Here is a 19317-nt window from a genome sequence, read left to right as displayed (position 1 = left end):
GGACAAAAAGAAGTTTGAGGGAACCCCGGTCTCCATCTCGATGCTCTGGAGGTCAACTTTGTTTGTCACCAACTTCCCAAGAGAAATGGATGATGGGGGTATTAGAAATTTATTTAGACAGGTGAGCATATGTCTGCACGAGTATTTCCGATCCACTAACGGCGAGACGTCGCATAGTATGGGAGAATCCTTGAGACTAGATGGCCTAGCAGAAAGTATGCCGACTCAAGGCGATTTTGTTATGTCACCATGGAATCCCCTGTGAGTTAAGCCGCATTCTCCCTAATCAAGGAACTAACACATATTTACAGGCTGTCGCGCAAGAAGCTCTTGTACTCCATGACTATAAGGTCCCCGGAGCTTCTACCAACTTCGGCCTCACTGTACTCATATCAGATCCATCTGCCAAGACCAAAAGAAGCGACGCGGCGAACTCGACCCTATTCGTTGGCGGATTAAACAGTAAATCAACAGAAGTCGATATCAAAGGTCTGTTCAATGAGGTGAGCAAGCCGATCAGAGGTTCCACAATGAAAAAAACTTATGGTGCGGGCATTGTAGTTTGGGACGATTAGTCATATCAAGCTGGGTTGGGACCCCTTGAAGAGGATTTGCAAAGGGTTTGCTTTCGTTGAGATGTCTACAGAGGCGGAAGCGAAGGCAGCTTTGAAGCTGCATGGTACTCAGTATAAAGGTAAATACCTCAAGGTGGAAATCAGTGATCCCAACCATGCCAACAAAAAGTCTCAAGAGCGGTAAGTCTTAAAATTATGTTATAACAGCTAATAAGATAGTAAACCGGATCAAGCGGCTGAAAAGCGCCTTCGCTCTGTAAGACTATCCAACCTTCCGGAAGGTACTCAAGAAGGACTTCTGCAACAAGCGTTAGAGAAGATTGTACCAGTCAGAAGGTTAGAGATGTTCGTCAGAAGTCATGAAGCACTAGCGGAGTTGGAATCCCAAGCGGTAAATGTTCATCCTGTAACATTATTTGCGTAACTGCTGACAATTAGCGCGGTAGGATGTTGGCAAACTTTTGCTTCGCACAGAGCCATTCATCTTTAATGGCAACGAAATCACTTTTACCGAGCAGAATAAACGACTCCCGCCTGCCAAAGAGATTAAGGAAGACAGCGGAAATGATAGGAATGTCAAATTATCGTCCACTCCTTCCGGGCCGTCGACGATGTTTGCCCCGCGCGCTGCCCGTAAAGCTTTGGCTAAACCCCGTCCGACAGCGGTGGCTGCTGCAAAGGCTGTTGCCGCCTCTCCTGGGATTTCCGCTCAGGGACAGGATGACTTCAGGGCTCTGGTAGCGGCCAAAAACAAGCAAAGGGAAGAAAAGCTGAATAGCGCAAGAGAAGGAAGCAGTACAAGCGGAGAAAAGAGGAAGTTAGAGGATGGACAGGAAGGGGAGGAAAGTAAGCGAACAAGGACTTAGAACTCAGTTGGTCCCGAAGATACCATGTATAATATACGCCTTTAGGTACAAATGCGTTCACTGCCCCTTAACCCACGCATACAGATCGATAGCAGTCCGTCCGTGCCGGGAGAAGATGCGTGGTTGTTGGGCGTCGGCGACTCAGTGCGGAAAGAAGTAGTGACGTGTAAGGCATCCGTTTTGTTTTTTCCACTACGTATGAACCCGCCGCCGAACCATGTCATGTATCCGCCTTTACCACTTTCTCCCTTTCATCCGCTCTTCCGCTCCTTCATTCCTCGCGCAGGGAAAAACGGAACAGCAGCTACGAACAACACCTTTTTCTTCCGGATAACGGCAAGGGAATCGTTTACTCGCCATGAAGAGGGATATAAATTCCCCATGTGCTATTAACAACAGAGGCAAAGTAACTGAGCACTTCCACGTAGAGAACAACCTGCAATCGGCTTCAAACATCTAATAACCTTCCAGCTTTTTCACAGCCCTTCAGCAGTCTATCACTCTGTACTCCATCTGTCTTTTTACCTTCTTACGCCATTAATCAATAAGTTCGTGACGGTTTATACAACGGTAAGTTGGCCTTAGCTCATCATTTGTATGAGGTCTTTTACTCTTTTCACTCTCCTTTCGCAATGTTCGCAAGCGTTCAACGGCCGAAGGTCATCTTCGTTGGTCTTGTTGGCATTGTTCTTATTGCCATTGGCTACCGTCTTTGGCGCCCTGTTCATCATTACTGGGATGTCGCATATATGACTCCAGCAATCGTTGTGGTGAGGCCAAAAGGTCTCAATTCTTTTACGAAAGGGCCGTGTTTTAGATGCCTTTCCATTATAATCATAGCATGCCCTGGTATGAAGCTGACTTGTGACATTCTTTCATAGCGTCTTGAAATTCATGATGTCTTTGAAATCCTGTTTGTCGCGATCCGAATCGTCCGGATTATTCAAGCAATCAAGGACAGTTATTATGAGCAACGATACTTTCGAATTGCAATTCGGGGAAGAAGGGCCTACGCCGATTATCCTCGATACTCAACAGAAAGACGTCAACTATCGTGACATTGCCAACTGTTCCGTTCCTGTCTTTTTCAACCCGACCGATACACCAGATGTCGTATGTTATGGAATCGCCTACCCTCAGCCGAATACCGGCCATTGCAGCCGACAAACCTATAACCTCTGGCATTTCGTCACCTACAAGAAAAATGTACAAAACGGCCAGTGGCGTAATCAGCAGTGGCAGCCAATTGCACGGACAGAAGGCGAGTATACCACTATGACCGTTTGGCCAACACGAATGATAGTGAAATCCATAGGGCTTTCAACGCCCGAGCAGGCGGTATCTGAAGAGATCCTAGTATGTGAGGTCTATCCTCTCAGCAATCTCAGGACCACTCACGCTTCGGTTGACAATCGCGAGCCATGGGTAGAAGGTGCATCATTTACGGCTTTGTATACGGCCATTTCATCAGTAGGTACCGGCCAGCACCAATCATCTCCTCTTACTCCCGAAAGAATTGGATCTTCATTAGTGTCTTCACGCAAGACCCTCACGCAGCCTTCTGCATCGGTTGATGGTCGGAGGCCGAGTACAGGCCACAGACGTAGTAGGCCATCAGGCTTCCCAACGCTACCAAGAAGGATGCATCCGCTCCTCAACGCGGTTAATGACTACATCACTTGCAAAGGCGCAGAATATAGGTCATTTGAACAGGGCATGTCTTCAGCGAATATCGCAGTCGGCATGTCTTCATTCGACCTCAACGGCACGAACTCGCATGCGATCCACATACGCGACAATGGGCCACGCGGTCTTTCTGGGATGCCTGATGGCTTGCAAGAGCGCGTGATTTCTTGGGCCAGACACGTGGAACGACATGGTGCCGTGAATGAGCCAAAGGACATGCCCCAAGAGAGAGAGTCTGGCCAGACTAGCACAATTGCTTCAAGAGGGGTTGAGACCCCCGAGCGTCAAGGACAAGACTTACCTCTGACCCAAGGAATCTCTCAGCTTCATCGATCAGCAACCCTACCGTCCAGCTGGGCCGCATGGCGGTCCGATATTTTGACAGAAGAATGGGTCGAGGCCGCTGGAGGTGAACAAATGCTCTCTCAGTTAAATGCTCGCTTGGGCGACGTGTCTTTCAGTAACGTTCAAGACTTGCTTGGGGAGGCTAGCAATAGTTCTCCAAATACGATCCTCTCACACTCAGCTGTTCAGTCCTGGACCCCTTTCCCCGACTTTTCCCCCTGGAAACCCATCTCACAGAACAGTTATAACTTTTCGTACCGTCTGTGCGCCAATGAAGGGCTTTGGGAATTCCATGGAGATATCCCTATTGATATCACATTGGAAACAGTGTTCAAGCTGATGGTACAAGAGTGGTTAAAATGTTCCATCGACACTGTTGATTCATCAGCTTCCGTCGGCAGCGGACGCATGCTGGCAACGGCGGTGAGATTTACAAGAGGATTGCCGATGGCAATGAAAAAGGTACTTTTGCGGGATGTGCTGAAGGATTACCTATGGAAGCATATAGAAGATGCGGCTGCCCAGAAAGACTGTCCCATTTGCCAAGAGAAGGTATTGTGCTTAATTGTTCACCACGCTATCAGTATTGACAGGTGAATGGTAGTATCAAAGCTTCACTTGTGTGACCATAACGCCTTGCCAACATATGTTTCACAAGGCTTGTCTTGACGTGAGTTGTCCATTTTTTCCTTGAATTAAGACTGATAGATAAATCAGCAATGGACCATGGAAGAATCGACTTGTCCCATGTGTCGTCGTGATTGTGCGGTAATGAGATTCCTTCAGTGTCTTGAAGAGTTACAACATTTGACAGGCGGAGTGGAAGAATGGCACAGCCATGTTTTGTCAGCTTAATGTACGTACTCAAACCGGATATCGCAGTAAAATAAAGCATATGATTTTATGTATATTACTGTTGTAGCTTTCAATGAGGTCCGTTTCTTTACATGAATCAGTGACCGTTTTAGTTTAGAGTAGCAGTTTTTGTAATATCATTCATTGGCACGGTAACCTGTAAAAACCGGAAATGCGCCCCAACTCTGCACTATTCAGCTTTCTCACCGTTTGGCTGCTCTTTCTCTCTCATACACCTGTCACAAGCGCACCAGAAACCATAACCTTCCCTTAACGCCTGTCTTCTCTCGTCTCTGGACATCTTCATGTTGACATACGAAATCGTCAATTCCTCTCCAGGCTGAATCTCGTGACGGGCAAGGATGGTGAGCTTGTTCGAGACTCTATCGCCGGCCTGGATGGGGGGAGGTAGATTGACAGGAAGCGTGTCTTGCGTTGGGGGAGTATAAGATTTGGGAAGATTTCGCACTTGGATGTTTGGCTCACACGAGTGGTTCATATGCGCGTGCAACGCATATAATCCACCGGAATCCTCCTGATTCAGACCCACCAAGCCTAATAACTCTAGGAAACTTTCAAACGAAAACCACCTCTTGACCTCTTTCTCCGTCAGTGGCACAGGCTTGGATCGGCGAGGATGTTGGGAGATGAGCAAGCGTTGGAAAGGCTTGTAGTTTTCATGAGTGGGAGACGGGTTAAGGACGTTGGTGAGCATGATGTGGATGAGATGCCACTCTTCCATCCGCGCTTTTGAGATGTAACTCCTATCCAAACCCCATCGATTCAGTCTCAATGAGACTATAAACGGCAAACCACTTACCACTCTCGACGCTCCATTTCCTTTCTTTTCTGACTAACCCTAGCCATCCCCTTCCAGATCCTCTTTTCCATCTCCTCCGCTTTGCCTTTGGCATCCCATTCCCTCTCACCCCTCCACCGGGCCAAAATCTTGGCGACGCCTTCAACGCTCCTTTCGCCTCGCTTTCTGATAAAATTCATCAGGCTACTTGCATCGGGGTTGAGTCCTGGGCAAAGAAGGGGTGGATGCGAAGAAGAGAGAGATTTGGTGTAGCAAAGACGGTTGCAAAAGTGGGCGGTTGTGCAGTGGGGGCAGGGAACAGAGATAGGTGGTGATGGGCGGGCGAAGAGGGAAAAACATTGGGAGCACATCATGGATTGGGTTAAGAGAGAATAATGTCCTCTGCCCGAGCATTTCGACATCAGTTTTGTTGTCTTCCATCGGCGCTTCCATCTCCATCACCTACCCCGCCCCTCTCACCCGTTCGTTCCCTTCCTTAACTCTGCGCCCTACTCCATTCTGTGAAACTTACGGATCAGAAGTGACAATCCATGGCTCCTCCTGCCACAACATCTCGCCTTGCTTCAATTCCTCTTTTGCGACCAACCCCTTTCCCTTCCCCCCGGCAAACATCTTCACCTCTACTTTCGGCGCGATACTCTTTACATCGATGGAAGGGTCAAGGCCTGTATCGGCCACGAGTGCCTTTTCTTTTGGATCGGCCTCGCCACCTCCAGGACAGGGAGCAAGTTGAAGAGCTTTTCGGAACCGCTTTTCAGAGACGGCCCATTCGGGATGATCAATCTTAAGCTGGGCGAGAAGTTTGAGTATGCCCTTGTCCGGGTGACCTTCCCGAAGTGATGCGAGAGCCGGAAGAAGATTGTCGTCGGAAGGAGAGATGGCCGCTTCTGCAGTGAGATCTTTCATTTTTGTTTTGCGTAGAGACGAGTGCAGAGTATAATAAAACTTAATATCTTGTCGAGACTTCTTTTCGTTGGTCCGTTCGCTCGCTGTTCGTTGGCCAAGTTGCAACAAAAACGAAGAAGTGCTTTAGAATAAACTCATGACGCAACGATATTCAATCTTCCACTCTTGTCTCTTTTATTTAGAACTGAGTTGTGATTCCATAAACCATGAACATTTGAACACTACGCTATGCGTACAAGCATCGCAACAACCACCTATGCAATAAGATTCCCAAAAACACTTTTTTTTTCATATTAATACTACTCTCACACCCTTCTTACATCATACCGGGCATACCGCCCATACCGCCCATACCACCCATGCCCATACCAGAAGGAGGAGTCTTCTCCTCGGCGTCAACAACACAGGCCTCGCTAGTTGTCAACAAGCTAGCAACACCGGAAGCGTCGACGAGGGCGGTCCTGACGACCTTCAAGGGGTCGAGGATACCGGCAGCGATCATGTCTCGGTACTGAGAAGTCTGGGCGTCGTAACCCCAGTTGAACTTTTCAGGAGCGGCAAACTCCTCGGAAAGGAGTCGACCGACGACGACGGAACCCTCCTCACCGGCGTTCTCGACGATGGTTCGGACAGGTCGTCGGATAGCCTGTCGGATCATAGAGATACCGAGCTTCTGGTCGAAGTTGTCGACGGCAATGTCCTCAAGAGCGGTAGAAGCTTTCTGTAGGGATTGTCAGCACATTTTGCCAAAAAATATGCTTTTTTTACACGAAGAAAGCGACTCACGAGAAGAGCGGTACCTCCACCGGGGACGATACCCTCCTCGACGGCGGCACGGGTAGCGTTGAGAGCATCGTCATACCTGTCCTTCTTCTCTCCGACCTCAACCTCGCTAGAGCCACCAACCTTGATGACGGCGACACCGCCACCGAGCTTGGCCAATCGCTCCTGGAGCTTAGTCCTGTCGTAGTCGGAAGTGCTAGAGTCGTTGATCAAAGCTCGGATCTGCTCGCATCGAGACTGAATGAGGCTCTTGTCACCCTCGCCGTTGAGGATGATGGTGTCCTCCTTAGTAATGGTAACGGAGCCAGTGGTACCAAACATGTCGGGGGTAGCCTTCTCAAGCTTGACATCCAGCTCGTCAGTGAAGACAGTACCGCCGGTGAGGATGGCAATGTCACCGAGGATAGACTTTCGGTTGTCACCAAAACCGGGGGCCTTGACGGCGGCGACGGAGAGCTGACCTCGGAGCTTGTTGAGGATGACGGCGGCGAGAGCCTCACCGTCAATGTCTTCGGCGATGATCAACAAAGGTCGACGGGTCTGGGCGGCAATCTCGAGAGAAGGAAGGATGTCCTGAAGAGCAGAGATCTTCTTCTCGGAGAGGAGGATGAAGGGCTTCTCGAGCTCGACACGCTGGTTCTTGGTGTCGGTGATGAGGTAAGGGGAGATGAAGCCTCGGTCGAATCGCATACCCTCGGTAATCTCAATCTCGTCGTCAATGGTTCGGCCCTCCTTCACAGTGATGACACCCTCCTTGCCGACCTGCTCCATGGCTTGGGCAATGATGGCACCGACGTGGGTATCGCCGTTGGCGGAGATGGTGGCGACCTAGAATTGATTTTGAATCGTCAGCTCAACCCGGCCTCTTCCCGCGATAGTTATCTCGACATACCTGGGCAATCTCCTCAGAGGTGGTGATAACCTTTTTGTTGGCAGCAAGAACCTCGAGGACCTTGTCGACAGCCTTCTGGGCACCTCGACGGAGGTCCATGGGGTTGCAGCCGGCAGCGACGTTCTTCACACCCTCAGAGTAGATGGCTCGGGCGAGGACAGTGGCGGTGGTGGTACCGTCACCGGCAGTGTCGTTGGTCTTGGAAGCAACATCCTGGACGAGACTGTAGATAATGTCAACAGGGAGTTTTGGAGGAGATACCACGAAGGACTCACCGAGCACCGAGGTTCTCAACGGGGTCCTTGAGAGTGATAGCCTTGGCGACAGAGACACCGTCCTTGGTGATCTTGGGCCCACCGAAGCTCTGGCCTGTGGTCCATATCAGCGACTGCATGTCTTCCAGGCAAGAAGTACGCACCGATGATGACGGTCCTGCCCTTGGGGCCGAGGGTGGCAGCGACGGCCTTTGCGAGGACGTCAACACCCTTGAGCATGCCCTGCCTGGCGTCGTTGCCGAAGACGACGTCCTTGGAGGCGAAGCCCCTCTTCTGGACAGCAGCGTTCTGGATGAGCCTTGCGGGGCGGGGGAGAGCAGCGCGGGAGCGGAGGGGGTTCATTTTTTCTTGTTTCGGATGGATGAGCAAGTGGGAAATGGATTGGCGAGAGGAAATTCCCTAAAAAGTACTCGCCGATGCTTAACTATTTCGTAAATACCGCGGGAATAATTAATTAATATTTCCAGCACCTTCTCGACTTTGCGGGGTTTTTTCTGGAACATGTATTTATTTCGCTCGCTCTCCGAACATTTCTCTGCGAAACAAAAACACCCAGAATGGTGAGCACGGCAGCATCTCACACACGCAGCCCGCTGACACCACACAGGCTGCCACCTTCAAGAACATCAAGGCTCTCCAGCCTCTCCTCGACCGGGTCCTCGTCCAGCGATTCAAGCCCGAGACCGTACGTCTTTCTCCACGCTCACCGCTACCTGTGCTGCGTCGGCCTGGTCAGTCCTCAGGAGCAGAGACGCTTACGCTTCTACTAGAAAACCGCCTCTGGTATCTTCCTCCCTTCCTCTACCACCCAATCTCCTCTCCCTGAAGCCACCGTCATCGCTGTGGGCCCCGGTGCTCGCAACAAGGACGGCGACGTCACTCCCGTCTCTGTCAAGCCCGGAGACAGGGTTCTTTTGCCTGGATGGGGTGGTAGCCCTATCAAGGTCGGCGAAGAGGTGAGTTATGGCTTTAGTCGGCGCGACAACATGCAGTCATGTAGTGGCGTATGCCGAAGGGATGCATTGTTGACCGTATATATGTAGGAGTTCCATCTCTTCAAGGACGCCGAGATCCTCGCCAAGATCAACGAGTAAACAAGCACTGGCTCTCTAGTGTGTAGTACATGCAAGCATGTAGACCGTCTTGGGTTTTTGGATAATCTCGAAAGGGCGTGCCGGGCAGACGATGGGATGCGAGATGAAAATAACAGTGTCAGCAGTCAACATAATGCATAGTTCATACCCCGCTCAACCGTCTCGTATTGTGTATGGTCATGCTACGTCGCTGAAAGTGTCGGGTGCTGTTAGTGTGAGCCCATGGTGATAGACACGCGAATTGTCCCTTGTGCAATGGAAGGTTGTTGCTTGCGGATGGCAAGGTGTAAAGGCAGGCAGGAGGATCGAGATGTCGCTCCTTTGATGTATATCCCCTTGTCCTGTCCTGTGTGCAGAGAGTATACTTCTGGCATATACGTGAATATATACAAACAATCTGTGACTCCTCTGCGCACCCTGAGTACGGGAGGATAAACAACAGGTGACGCGAATCGGCTTCTGCGCAGAAGCAGTGTCTGTTGTTGTTATTATTATTATTATTGTTGTTGTTGTTGTTGTTAATTGTTAAGGTTCTCCTCTCACCATCGCTATCTGCTCCCATAACAACTCCGCAGCACATGCTCATCCGACAATGCAGCCTCAACAACACACCCACAACAACAACCCATCACCCGTCGCCCGGCCACATCCTCTTCACGTCGTCTACTCGCCGACCATCCCACCTCCAAATCGAGGCACAAGAAATTCAGAGCTAGCTCAAGGTTCAAAAATCCCATTGACAGCGCCATTACCGTCGCGCACTGCCGCAGCGACGTCTCCAAATCGAAAACGACCGACTCCGCTTGTACTTGGAAAACCAAGAGAAGCTGGTCCGGAAGACTGGGAAATACAGCTGGAAAGACCTGTTGCGGCTTCCTCGGGTGCAAGTGACGGTATGTCCTGTAAAGATCTTTTCCCCATAGAAGCAATCTCACTCATAACTCAGACCATTCCTTGGACAACGAGTTGCAAGATTTATCCAAGCTACGCAAAGCAGTGCGGCAAAACCTCTTGGCTCGACCGATCGACTCCCCACTAGAACCCTCCGATTCTGACAAGTCAGCCTTTAATACACCTGGACAACAATCATCCTTCAGCTCCTCCTCTAAACCAATGGAGAGTATACCTATTGAACTAGTCTTCGATCGGGTGGAGAGCGGAAGTGTATTGTTGGTCGACACCCGACCGCTGGCTTCCTTTCTCAATTCCCATCTACCAAACTCCATCCCACTCTCGGTCCCTACTCTCTTATCAAAACGCTTCCAAAAATCACAGTCTCAATCAAATCCTTCCGCTATATCATGGGCGACTCTCTCGCCTTTTGTTTCTTTACCAAGCGCTCGAGAACGATGGGACTCGGCAGATCAAAATAAAGTCGAGATTGCCGTGATTTGTCAAGGCGAAGAGGGCAGAGTCGTGGAGGACATCCTGAAGAGCTTGATCAATGACAGGACCAAAGTGGTAAAAGGTGGATGGGCTGCAGTACTAAATTACGAAAGAGCCAGAAGAACGCTCGTTTCCGGGCAGGCCACTACCCGCCCCTGTCTCGATATGGGTGTGTCAGAAACCGACAGCAAACCTCGCCCTGAACCTACATCCATTTTGCTCCCTCCAAAATCAGCTCCGCCATGCGAAATACCTCTACCACCTATCCCTGCATCCCCATCCCCATCCTCACCAAAATCTCTCAACCACCGTCCTTCATTACCATCACTTCGCCCACCTTTTGCAGGGCCTACTCGGAACCTTCCTTCACTCTCGATTAATGCCGGCCAAGCGAGTCAGAGACGGACTCCAAAATTGAGTCTGAATCTTGACAGACCGTTGAAGAGCGCTACGCTTGGTGGCTACCACGATATTCCTCCCACACCCCATGGGTTTTTATGTACGCGAACCAGGCCACAAAGGTCTCCCGGACTGTCATTAAACATACCCCATACTCCTTTTCAGCCGCAACAAGGGCAGGTCCAAGACCGGATAGTAGGAGACTCCAGGTCCAACGGGTCCGCTTCGATACAGACCATAGCGTACGAACAGTCGCATTTCCCACCTTCCGCTTCGACATTTGGCGATGCCAAACAGATTGAGAATGAGGGGGAGGACATGGCGCCTAACCAATACGACGGACGTACGCCTCGTGCGCCGATATCACATATTCCCAGGAAAAGTCAAGAATACCAAGCGGCCCGATTCTATTCTTCTCCACCTTCCATGAACGGCGCCCTACCCTCTTCCCCGCCTACAATCCGCACAGCTGTTGCACCTTTCAACCCTTCCGTCATCCTTCCATCTTTCCTCTACCTCGGTCCTGACATCCAATCCGAATCTGATGTTCAATATCTTCTCCGGTTAGGTGTGAAGCGGATATTGAATGTCGCGTTGGAGTGCGATGATAATCAGGGATTGAGCTTGAAAGAGAGGTTCAAGTATAGAAAAGTGGGTATGCGAGATATTGTGGAAGAGAATGGGGTTGGGAAGGGCATGAGAGATGCTTGCGAATTCTTGGGTGAGTTCATCGGTTCTTAACTTTTCCTTGTCCTAAACCGTCCAAAATAAAAATAAAAATCTGATCTGGTGTGTGTAATAGATGACGCTCGCCTTCACTCTGCACCTACCTACGTCCATTGCCAAGCTGGCAAATCACGTTCCGTCACAATCATCCTCGCTTATCTTATCCATGCCAACGCATGGACTCTCAAAACATCCTATGCTTATGTCGCAGAACGGCGAAAGGGGATTAGCCCGAATATCGGTTTTGTCGCCGAGCTGATGCAGTGGGAAGAGACTGAATTGGGAGTCAAGCAGAGTGGAGGCGTGCATGGGGATGGGAATGGGAGGGCTAAAACCGCAGGTTGTGGGGGCGGTGGTGGTAGTTCAAGGCACAAGGAAGATGGAGATGATGATGAGGGAAGAGGCAAGACTCATCTTCGAGATAGTTTACCGCCTACCTGGTCGAGTAGTGTGGATACTTATACCCGCCCAGCCAAGGTATACTCCCCAGTGGGCGGGGATGATGGTGGTGAAGAAGAAGGTGGAAGGGAAGGAAGGATCGCAGTGGGTGATGAAAGGGAAGTGAGAAAAAATGGCGTCTGGGTGCATCATCGGAGGTAAGCGTTCATATTCTTTTGTTGGTCGACGAAAAATGTTGGAGCTGAGGGAAAAATAACTAGAGCACCTGTGGATCGAACCACCCTTCAACCCGGCCGACGAGTCTCCAAAGCCGGTCTCGAATCTCTTCAACCATTCCTCATTACCTCTGCCGATCCTTCTTCCCCTTCCGCCGCACCTAATAATGGTGACAATATTGATAATGAACATCAACTCAATAATAATAATGACTCAGAAACGAGACCGTCACCTAGGGCCATCTCGGGGATGGGTATGAGAGGGCATGCGATGACGCCTGCAGGGGATGGACCCTTGAGGTGGATATAAATCTCTGATGATGCAGTAGATGGGCGAGAAGGCCAGAGGGGGTGATGATCTTTTGTGACGTTTTAACGAGCGATTGCGCTTCTACTACCTACTGGTTGCATAATTTAAGGGTTGCTCATGGACAGTACTGTATAGATATAATTTGTCGTTTATGTATATGTATATTTCTTCTTGCCTAACTTTATAGCCTAAGCCAGTAGCGAAGGCATTAGTAGTAGAAAACGGCCCAAAAGCAAGGTTGCAGGAGTACTCGTAGTATTAAACTGCCGTTCCGTTGCCATTATCTCTACAATATTCTTCCCCTACAGGGTTGATGTCTTGCCAAGAGACACATAATGGTATAATCTGAGTTTGTGATATTCATTTTAAATTTACTAATTATGTTTACCCTGTCCGTCCGTTACGGTGGTGGGCTGGTGGGGCTGTTGTCACACTATGTTATCGCTCCGGTCACCAGAGCAGCAGCCAACGAAGCGGCCGGCAAAGCCATGAACAAGATATTCCAGCGACTCGCTGAATCCCCAGAAGTAGTTGAGGAAGGCCCTTTTATGACACAGCGTGCAAGGTGCGAGAAGATAGGGGAAGATCAGTCAGCGCGAGCGATGGTTGGAACGAATGGGGGATGATGAGCGGCAATTCATAATCGAAAACTGCAGTAGTCTTGGATGCAAGTGGCTATCAGAGCAACTTATAGGGAGGATGCCTCTGGTTCTGCAAAAGGCCAGTGAGGGCAGAAGATGGAAGTGAGCCGGCGTTCGTTGAGGTGAGGAAGTGAAGCTGTCATGTAGTTTGGGTCTTCTTACTTAAATAAAACTAATTAAAAACTATTATTAATTAAAACATAAGTAGTAAATTTGAAAAGGATCGTATTTATGTTTATTAGCAAATTTGAAATGAATAAGAAAATGCAAAAAGGTCAATACCCTTGCTTACGTATGGAGGCGCTTTTTATTAAGGTTTATATGTATTACTTTGGAGGTGAAAGATATGCTACCAGATCTCGCTCCCGGATTCTTCGGACAATACCACGCATTTTCCGGGGGGTTTATAGAGGTGGAGAGGACAAACCGCCGTGTGTTTTTGATGGATAATTGTGGGGCGCGCGCAACTATAAAACTTTGATCTCCAGCTGGCGGATCAAGGCGTACGTAGGATCAACAAAAATTATTCATTACGGATGATGACAGAATGCGGCTGGTGAAGATCATCCGATTGCTTACACGTAAATCTATGGTCATTTCTTGGCTACATTGAACGGCAAACTGGACAGATCGAAAGTCAAAAAGCGAACTCTATTATCTTTGGCTTCTCGAAGGGAGTACTGACTTCAGCATGAGCAGCGGATCGAGGATCGATGTCACTGTTTCGACAGTGGGGCCATCGCACATAGTAGGAGAAGAGTGGGGAAGACGCGTTCAATTATCATTCCGCGTTGTTTTTTTTGCTTTCCTCATTCTCCCGCTCCCGACTCGGATTTTCGAACGCGGGACGTGCTCTTCATGATTTCAGACGGTGAAAGAAGATAAAACTCAGGACCGTCAAGATTTCCTGACGAGCGCAATTGCACGTTTGTGTGCTTCTTCACTGATGTGCCGTGCTTCGGATTTGAATTGTCCGATGAACTTGTAGTACGTAGTACACTGAATGCTCGTCCACCATCCATGATGTAGCATCTTGCTTGCGGGCCGCAGGGCAGCAGTAAGTGATACATTCGTTAAATGCCGGAAAAAAAATAGATCTTCTTCAACGATAAATCTTCTTCTCCCTCCGCACATCGTCAATCGCCAGCTTAGTCCGAGACAAACTGATCTTCAAAGCCGGCCTGGCGTAGGCATCTGGCCTATGAAGCTTCTTTCCCAGACATCAATACGCCCCCAAGCTTCCCTGTATCGTATTGGGAAGGATACGTTCGATCTAAGGGAAGCAAAGAACTGTCTATCGACGTGCAGTTCATATTACAACAAACGATATAGATGCAGAAATGACGTCCCTTTTGTTGCCTGCTATCCTTTGATCATGCGTATTCCAGATCGGACGCGGACGACGAATGTTGTGTTCCCTACCATCTGCGCCATCACATTACAGCAGCGCCTAGAACCCTGTTCTGGAAAGGATGTAGTCAAACTTTGGTGAATTGGTGAATGTTGTGTGCAAGCTTCCCGCATCAGTGCTCTTCACAACTGGATCTCCTGCAAAACGACTATTGAAGGTGGATTACATTCAAATCAGGGAAAGCCCTTCTGTCATACGATACGTACGGACCTTGGATCCCTTCCTCCCGTCAACAAAGGTTGCAGTTACAATATGTATATCTCTTCCGCCCTTCCTCGCACTCGAGTCATCACTTACTCTGTACCTCCATTGCCGCACGCACGCCCATCTAGTCGCTCAGCACACCCGTCCCCTTATTTCTTTTAGATCCGCTTCCCTATCTTTTTTGAAGAGACAAAGCTCAACGAAATCTAAATCCTGCACAGCTCTAAGCAGTCTTGCAAAGTAGTCTTACCTTCAGTGTGCACCATATTGGTGAGCCCGCATACAATGTAGTGTTTAAAGCTAACCGATAGGACGTTACTTACGCTCCGAATCACAGATTATAATCTGCAGCATTTATTTCAAAGGGGTATTCACTACAATTTTTTTGAAGTCTCAAAACCCAGAAACGCATAGGACATCGAGCGCTGGATAACTCACGCTTTGTAATCTAACAAACTACCGGACTAAAGCAAAAGTCCTAGTTTTGACACATACAAGTCGCCAAAGGACGCGTGGCAGAAGGAAGAAGAGTGTGGCGCGGTCAACAACAGATCAGAGGTGAGCATCGTCTTAGAATTTACGACACGCCGTTCTTAGATGTTACGTTTTCTTTTTTTACTAGCCAATCTTCTTCATCCTCATCTGTTCCATGGCATTCCGGTAGAGGCGGCTTCCTACCATAGCACAAAGCAGGCTCTCATATAGGGTGCGGACGCCTGAAGGTCACGGCGAGGAAGTCGCAACAAAGTTGGTTGATTCCTCAAAAGAAAAGCATGATCAAGAAGGAAAGCCTGACGTGATTAGTACAGAGCAAAAAAGCACCCAATACTTCAAAGAATCCAATAATCCCGAAAATCCTTTTGTCTGTCCCGATTATGCTTCTGGAAAGCGATTACTCAGAGATGGGAAGGGAAGGACACCGTTCTCCCGAAAAACATCGATCTGAAGACAGGCGTCCCTCGGGCGAGGAGCATCTAGTCTCTAGGTATAATAATCCTCCTATTTCTGAACAAACAAGGAATTCCCCTTCCCGAGAAGCCAGTACTACTGGCCACGAAGCCCAACCTCTGGCCCCTTCATCAGCTGAGCAAAATCTGCCCACCCATTATGTTGTGCGCCCCATACAGACACCCGACGCTCATCAGCAATCTGGTTCTTCTGATAGAATTGAAACGGCAACAGAAGTGAGACAATCCGAACCCTCCGCTCATCAGCAGCCCATAGAGGGATTGCTTTTACTTCGTCAACAACTTCCTATAAGTCCTGCCAGGAAACGATCCAGAAGCCCTCCCCCTTTTGGCCGTATTGATAAATTCGGGCGATCGCGCAGCAGCTCTCCAAGTGGATCAAAATCCGGTGAAGATAAGGCAAGGAGTCGTCCCAATACAGGTGATGAATTGAAAAGCAGTATGCGCGGGAGGGAAATGCAGTCTAGATCACCACACAATGTAACAGACTTTTTGACTGAACCTCCTTCTTCAGCACTTCGCTCTACTGTTCACAGCTCATTATCTTTTTTCGAGAGAGAGCTTGTCGACGTGAAATCACCATGTTTACCAGCCATATCTGACTGGAAGCCGACGGAGACACCTCCAAGTGGGCTAATAAAGCCCACGCTTTCTTCTTTGGTGTCCGATTTTCGTAGTCTGTAAGTGACGAATATTGGACGTATTTGATTGTTAAGGATGACTTTCTAACATCACATGGTGTCAGCCCACCACCTTTTCCCAGCGCCCCTTTATCATCAGCCCGTTCATTCTTTGGTCAGTCACGAGCCGGTCCCTCCTCTCAATCACAAGAATCGTCTAATCCACGGCGAAGGAGTGAAGACGTTCATCACCATCTTCCTAGCCTTGAACTGCCCTTGCAACCTCTTGTTGAAGAGCCGACGCTTCAACCGCCTAGACCTCCGCTCGATAGACAGCAACATCTTGATATACCAAGCCCTTCTCTATCTGATCCTGCAAAGGGTCCTGGAGAACAGCCTCCCTCTGCCGTCAAAGGGAGTCGTGCAGGTAGGCCACATGATAGTTTCAATACTATCGGGAGTAACGATGGGCTGACCGTGTACCGACAGAAAGGACATCTTCTACCAAAGGGATGAGAGAAAAGGGTGGTAGATTTGAACAAGGTGGGAGTGGCTCAGGGAAGAAGAAGGCGAAGCATCAATCGGCTGAGTTGCTTTCTCCAAAGGGTAGTGATACTAAAAATGGTGAGCGGCTTGTCTTTGAGAAAGTCAGACGAATTAGAGGATGACTGATGAAACTGGATTGTAAAGTGGCAGATGCTCCAGGGCCGAGTGTTAATGGTAAGTTGATGAATGAACGCCAGGTCACGTCTTGTGGTTCACAATGTCCGTACTGATGAACCTCTTTTAGCGAGGCTTTCCACCGAGAGCACCGGTCATGAAAGTGCATCGGGAAGGGCCTTCGATATGCACTGGACGCCTGATAACGTGAAAGCATATTGGATGGGTTATGATTCTGCTATGCGGGACGTTAAATTTGGGAGGGGTGACGTTAGAGTAAATATGCCTAAAGAAGGTATGACCTGGAAAAAAAAACATCAACATGAAATGACTGATGTGAAATAGGACGTGCAGTGGCCATGGAGGTCTCAGTTGATGAACAGCAGCAGCAACATTCCAAGACGAGGGCTGGAGCTACAGCTGCAGAATCACCTCAGAATCTTGGCTTCAGAGCTGCTTACAGACCTCCTCCTTCGCCTCAAACTGTCACACAACCACAATTGCAGACTCAGAGGTTGGCTCCGCGAATGAGACCACATGGTGAAAACCAACCTGAACCACTTTCGCAAGGCGCTACAATTTCCCCTAGTATGAGAACTCTGAGTCACCCGATTTTTGCGCCCTTTGGTTGGGAACCTTCCAATCCTGTTGTCCATCCGCAGCAGAGGAGGTCAACGTATCCGGTACACATGCCTAATTTCGTTGCCCCTATTCATCCTGCTTACCACCAGATTGTTGCGGACCCGCCAAAAAAGCAGGTGCAGGTACCTATTGGAACACGATTCCATCCGCCACAAATGCATCCTCCTCCAATTTATTCGCTCTCCTCATCGGAATCTTCCACTAATTATCGGGAAGGGTCTGGTCTCGAGCCTGCTGGCTCTCATCGTCAGAGGAAGCGACAGCTGATCTCTTGCTATCCTTGCAGAAAGCGCAAGCTTCGATGTGACGGCCGGCGACCAGTCTGTGAACAATGTGAGAGAAGGAAAGTCGCCGACCAGTGTGGATATGCTGAAAGTATTAAACGACGGAGGAGGACCAAGAATGCTGAGGACGATGATATCGAGATGAGAGATGAAGGGGATGACGAGATCGAAGAAGGAAAGGAGGAGGAGATACAAGCCGGGCCTAGCAGAAGGGAGAACTTGGATCGCGAAGAGAGGGACCAAGTGTAAGGATATAGAGGAAGGGGGATGGAGGAAGACAAAGAGGAAGACGAGATGCAGACGACGAAATAGTTCTTACGAAGACAGCGACACCGCTACACCAAGCCCTTGAAGGATATGAGTCCTACTATCCCAGGAATGACCATCATCATCTGATCTGAGACCTATAAGGATTATCGACCTCGTGCTTGTTAAACTGGAGTTTCCTCAGCACCGGCGTATTAACAGACTCGAAGGGCGTGTACAGAATAGTGATGCATACCTGGAGTTTCCTCAGCATCGGCGTACTAACAGACTGAGAGAGCAGTGTTACAGAATAGTGATCCATACCTGGAGTTTCCTCAGCACCGGCGTACTAACAGATTCGGAGAGCAGTGTTACAGAATAGCGATGAGGGAAGACCAGAAAACTATGAAAGGAAAAAATTATTATATAGGGGTATGGAATCTGATTGATGGGTACGTAATATCGGATGACCGACTAACTCCGTCAGTCCTAGTACATTGTCAATGTCATGCAGAGTGAGTACGGAGATGCCCATGACGATGGATAGAGAAGGGAGTCAACCGAAAGGGGAGAGGCCTGAACGCACAGATAAGGGGAAGGGAAGAGAACCGTAAAACAACAGGTCAGCGTAACTCACTTTGAACCCCTAATCTGCTTCCAACTTTGCTGGCTCTCCCTATTACTGATTTCCTCATTTGGAGCAAAACTGTCACTAGCAAACTTCAATCGAAACAAAATGTGAATTGCTGGGTTATGAAAAGTCTTGAAAAAGCTAGAAGGGTATGGTGTCAATGGCATTGTTAGCAGCGTAATAGCGTAAGAAGCAGTTCAAAGCAAAGTAGTACGTGTCATCCATTCTTCCCCTCTTCCTCTTTGCGGCCCGATTACTGCGCTTGTTATTTGTTATTCAATGACGGACTTTCACTCAGGGGCTCACACGAATTCCGGCGGAGCTGCCGTCCCACTTGTTGATGGTTTCTTCCGGGCGAGAACACTGACGATGATTGATCCGATCATCATTGAAATGGTGTCTCAGATGGCGCCTCGCGGGAGGTTTTAAGTTAGTTGGGGTAGCCGAAGAACTGGATTACGTAGCAGGGACAAATATC

The 19317-nt window shown here is 49.1% G+C and overlaps 7 protein-coding genes across 7 annotated transcripts in view; 5 read left to right on the top strand and 2 right to left on the bottom strand.

The window, feature by feature from the left end:
• CNBB1950 (hypothetical protein) overlaps nucleotides 1–1441 on the top strand; it is a gene marked incomplete at both ends in the record, with an annotated part of 4097 nt that extends 2656 nt beyond the window's left edge. Inside the window, 6 exons of the mRNA XM_772301.1 lie at nucleotides 1–121; nucleotides 178–261; nucleotides 312–503; nucleotides 562–755; nucleotides 795–966; nucleotides 1022–1441. The exon at nucleotides 1–121 is cut by the window's left edge and continues 107 nt beyond it. Coding sequence (XP_777394.1) covers nucleotides 1–121; nucleotides 178–261; nucleotides 312–503; nucleotides 562–755; nucleotides 795–966; nucleotides 1022–1441 — 1183 coding nt within the window. The remainder of the gene's footprint in view (nucleotides 122–177; nucleotides 262–311; nucleotides 504–561; nucleotides 756–794; nucleotides 967–1021) is intronic.
• Nucleotides 1442–2335: 894 nt separating this feature from the next.
• Nucleotides 2336–4327, top strand: CNBB1940 (hypothetical protein; the record flags this gene model as incomplete). Its single annotated transcript, XM_772300.1, has 4 exons — nucleotides 2336–2873; nucleotides 3465–4024; nucleotides 4077–4142; nucleotides 4190–4327. 4 exons carry the CDS (start codon nucleotides 2336–2338, stop codon nucleotides 4325–4327), a joined length of 1302 nt encoding a protein of 433 aa, XP_777393.1.
• A 190-nt stretch (nucleotides 4328–4517) lies between these two features.
• Nucleotides 4518–6053, bottom strand: CNBB1930 (hypothetical protein; the record flags this gene model as incomplete). The annotated part of the gene is made up of 3 exons (XM_772299.1): nucleotides 4518–5091; nucleotides 5148–5528; nucleotides 5659–6053. 3 exons carry the CDS (start codon nucleotides 6051–6053, stop codon nucleotides 4518–4520), a joined length of 1350 nt encoding a protein of 449 aa, XP_777392.1.
• A 316-nt stretch (nucleotides 6054–6369) lies between these two features.
• On the bottom strand, nucleotides 6370–8345 carry CNBB1920 (hypothetical protein; the record flags this gene model as incomplete). Its single annotated transcript, XM_772298.1, has 5 exons — nucleotides 6370–6774; nucleotides 6840–7664; nucleotides 7729–7951; nucleotides 8004–8097; nucleotides 8147–8345. 5 exons carry the CDS (start codon nucleotides 8343–8345, stop codon nucleotides 6370–6372), a joined length of 1746 nt encoding a protein of 581 aa, XP_777391.1.
• Nucleotides 8346–8504: 159 nt separating this feature from the next.
• Nucleotides 8505–9116, top strand: CNBB1910 (hypothetical protein; the record flags this gene model as incomplete). Its single annotated transcript, XM_772297.1, has 4 exons — nucleotides 8505–8563; nucleotides 8611–8688; nucleotides 8774–8959; nucleotides 9047–9116. 4 exons carry the CDS (start codon nucleotides 8505–8507, stop codon nucleotides 9114–9116), a joined length of 393 nt encoding a protein of 130 aa, XP_777390.1.
• A 573-nt stretch (nucleotides 9117–9689) lies between these two features.
• On the top strand, nucleotides 9690–12532 carry CNBB1900 (hypothetical protein; the record flags this gene model as incomplete). Its single annotated transcript, XM_772296.1, has 4 exons — nucleotides 9690–9990; nucleotides 10044–11603; nucleotides 11685–12204; nucleotides 12268–12532. 4 exons carry the CDS (start codon nucleotides 9690–9692, stop codon nucleotides 12530–12532), a joined length of 2646 nt encoding a protein of 881 aa, XP_777389.1.
• Nucleotides 12533–15663: 3131 nt separating this feature from the next.
• Nucleotides 15664–18211, top strand: CNBB1890 (hypothetical protein; the record flags this gene model as incomplete). The annotated part of the gene is made up of 6 exons (XM_772295.1): nucleotides 15664–16436; nucleotides 16502–16803; nucleotides 16887–17000; nucleotides 17067–17096; nucleotides 17167–17331; nucleotides 17382–18211. 6 exons carry the CDS (start codon nucleotides 15664–15666, stop codon nucleotides 18209–18211), a joined length of 2214 nt encoding a protein of 737 aa, XP_777388.1.
• Nucleotides 18212–19317: the final 1106 nt, after the last annotated feature.

The sequence above is a fragment of the Cryptococcus neoformans genome, chromosome 2 (assembly GCF_000149385.1).
Source record: "Cryptococcus neoformans var. neoformans B-3501A chromosome 2, whole genome shotgun sequence".
In the NCBI taxonomy this organism is placed as follows: domain Eukaryota; kingdom Fungi; phylum Basidiomycota; class Tremellomycetes; order Tremellales; family Cryptococcaceae; genus Cryptococcus; species Cryptococcus deneoformans.
This window is presented reverse-complemented; position numbering and strand designations above follow the sequence as displayed.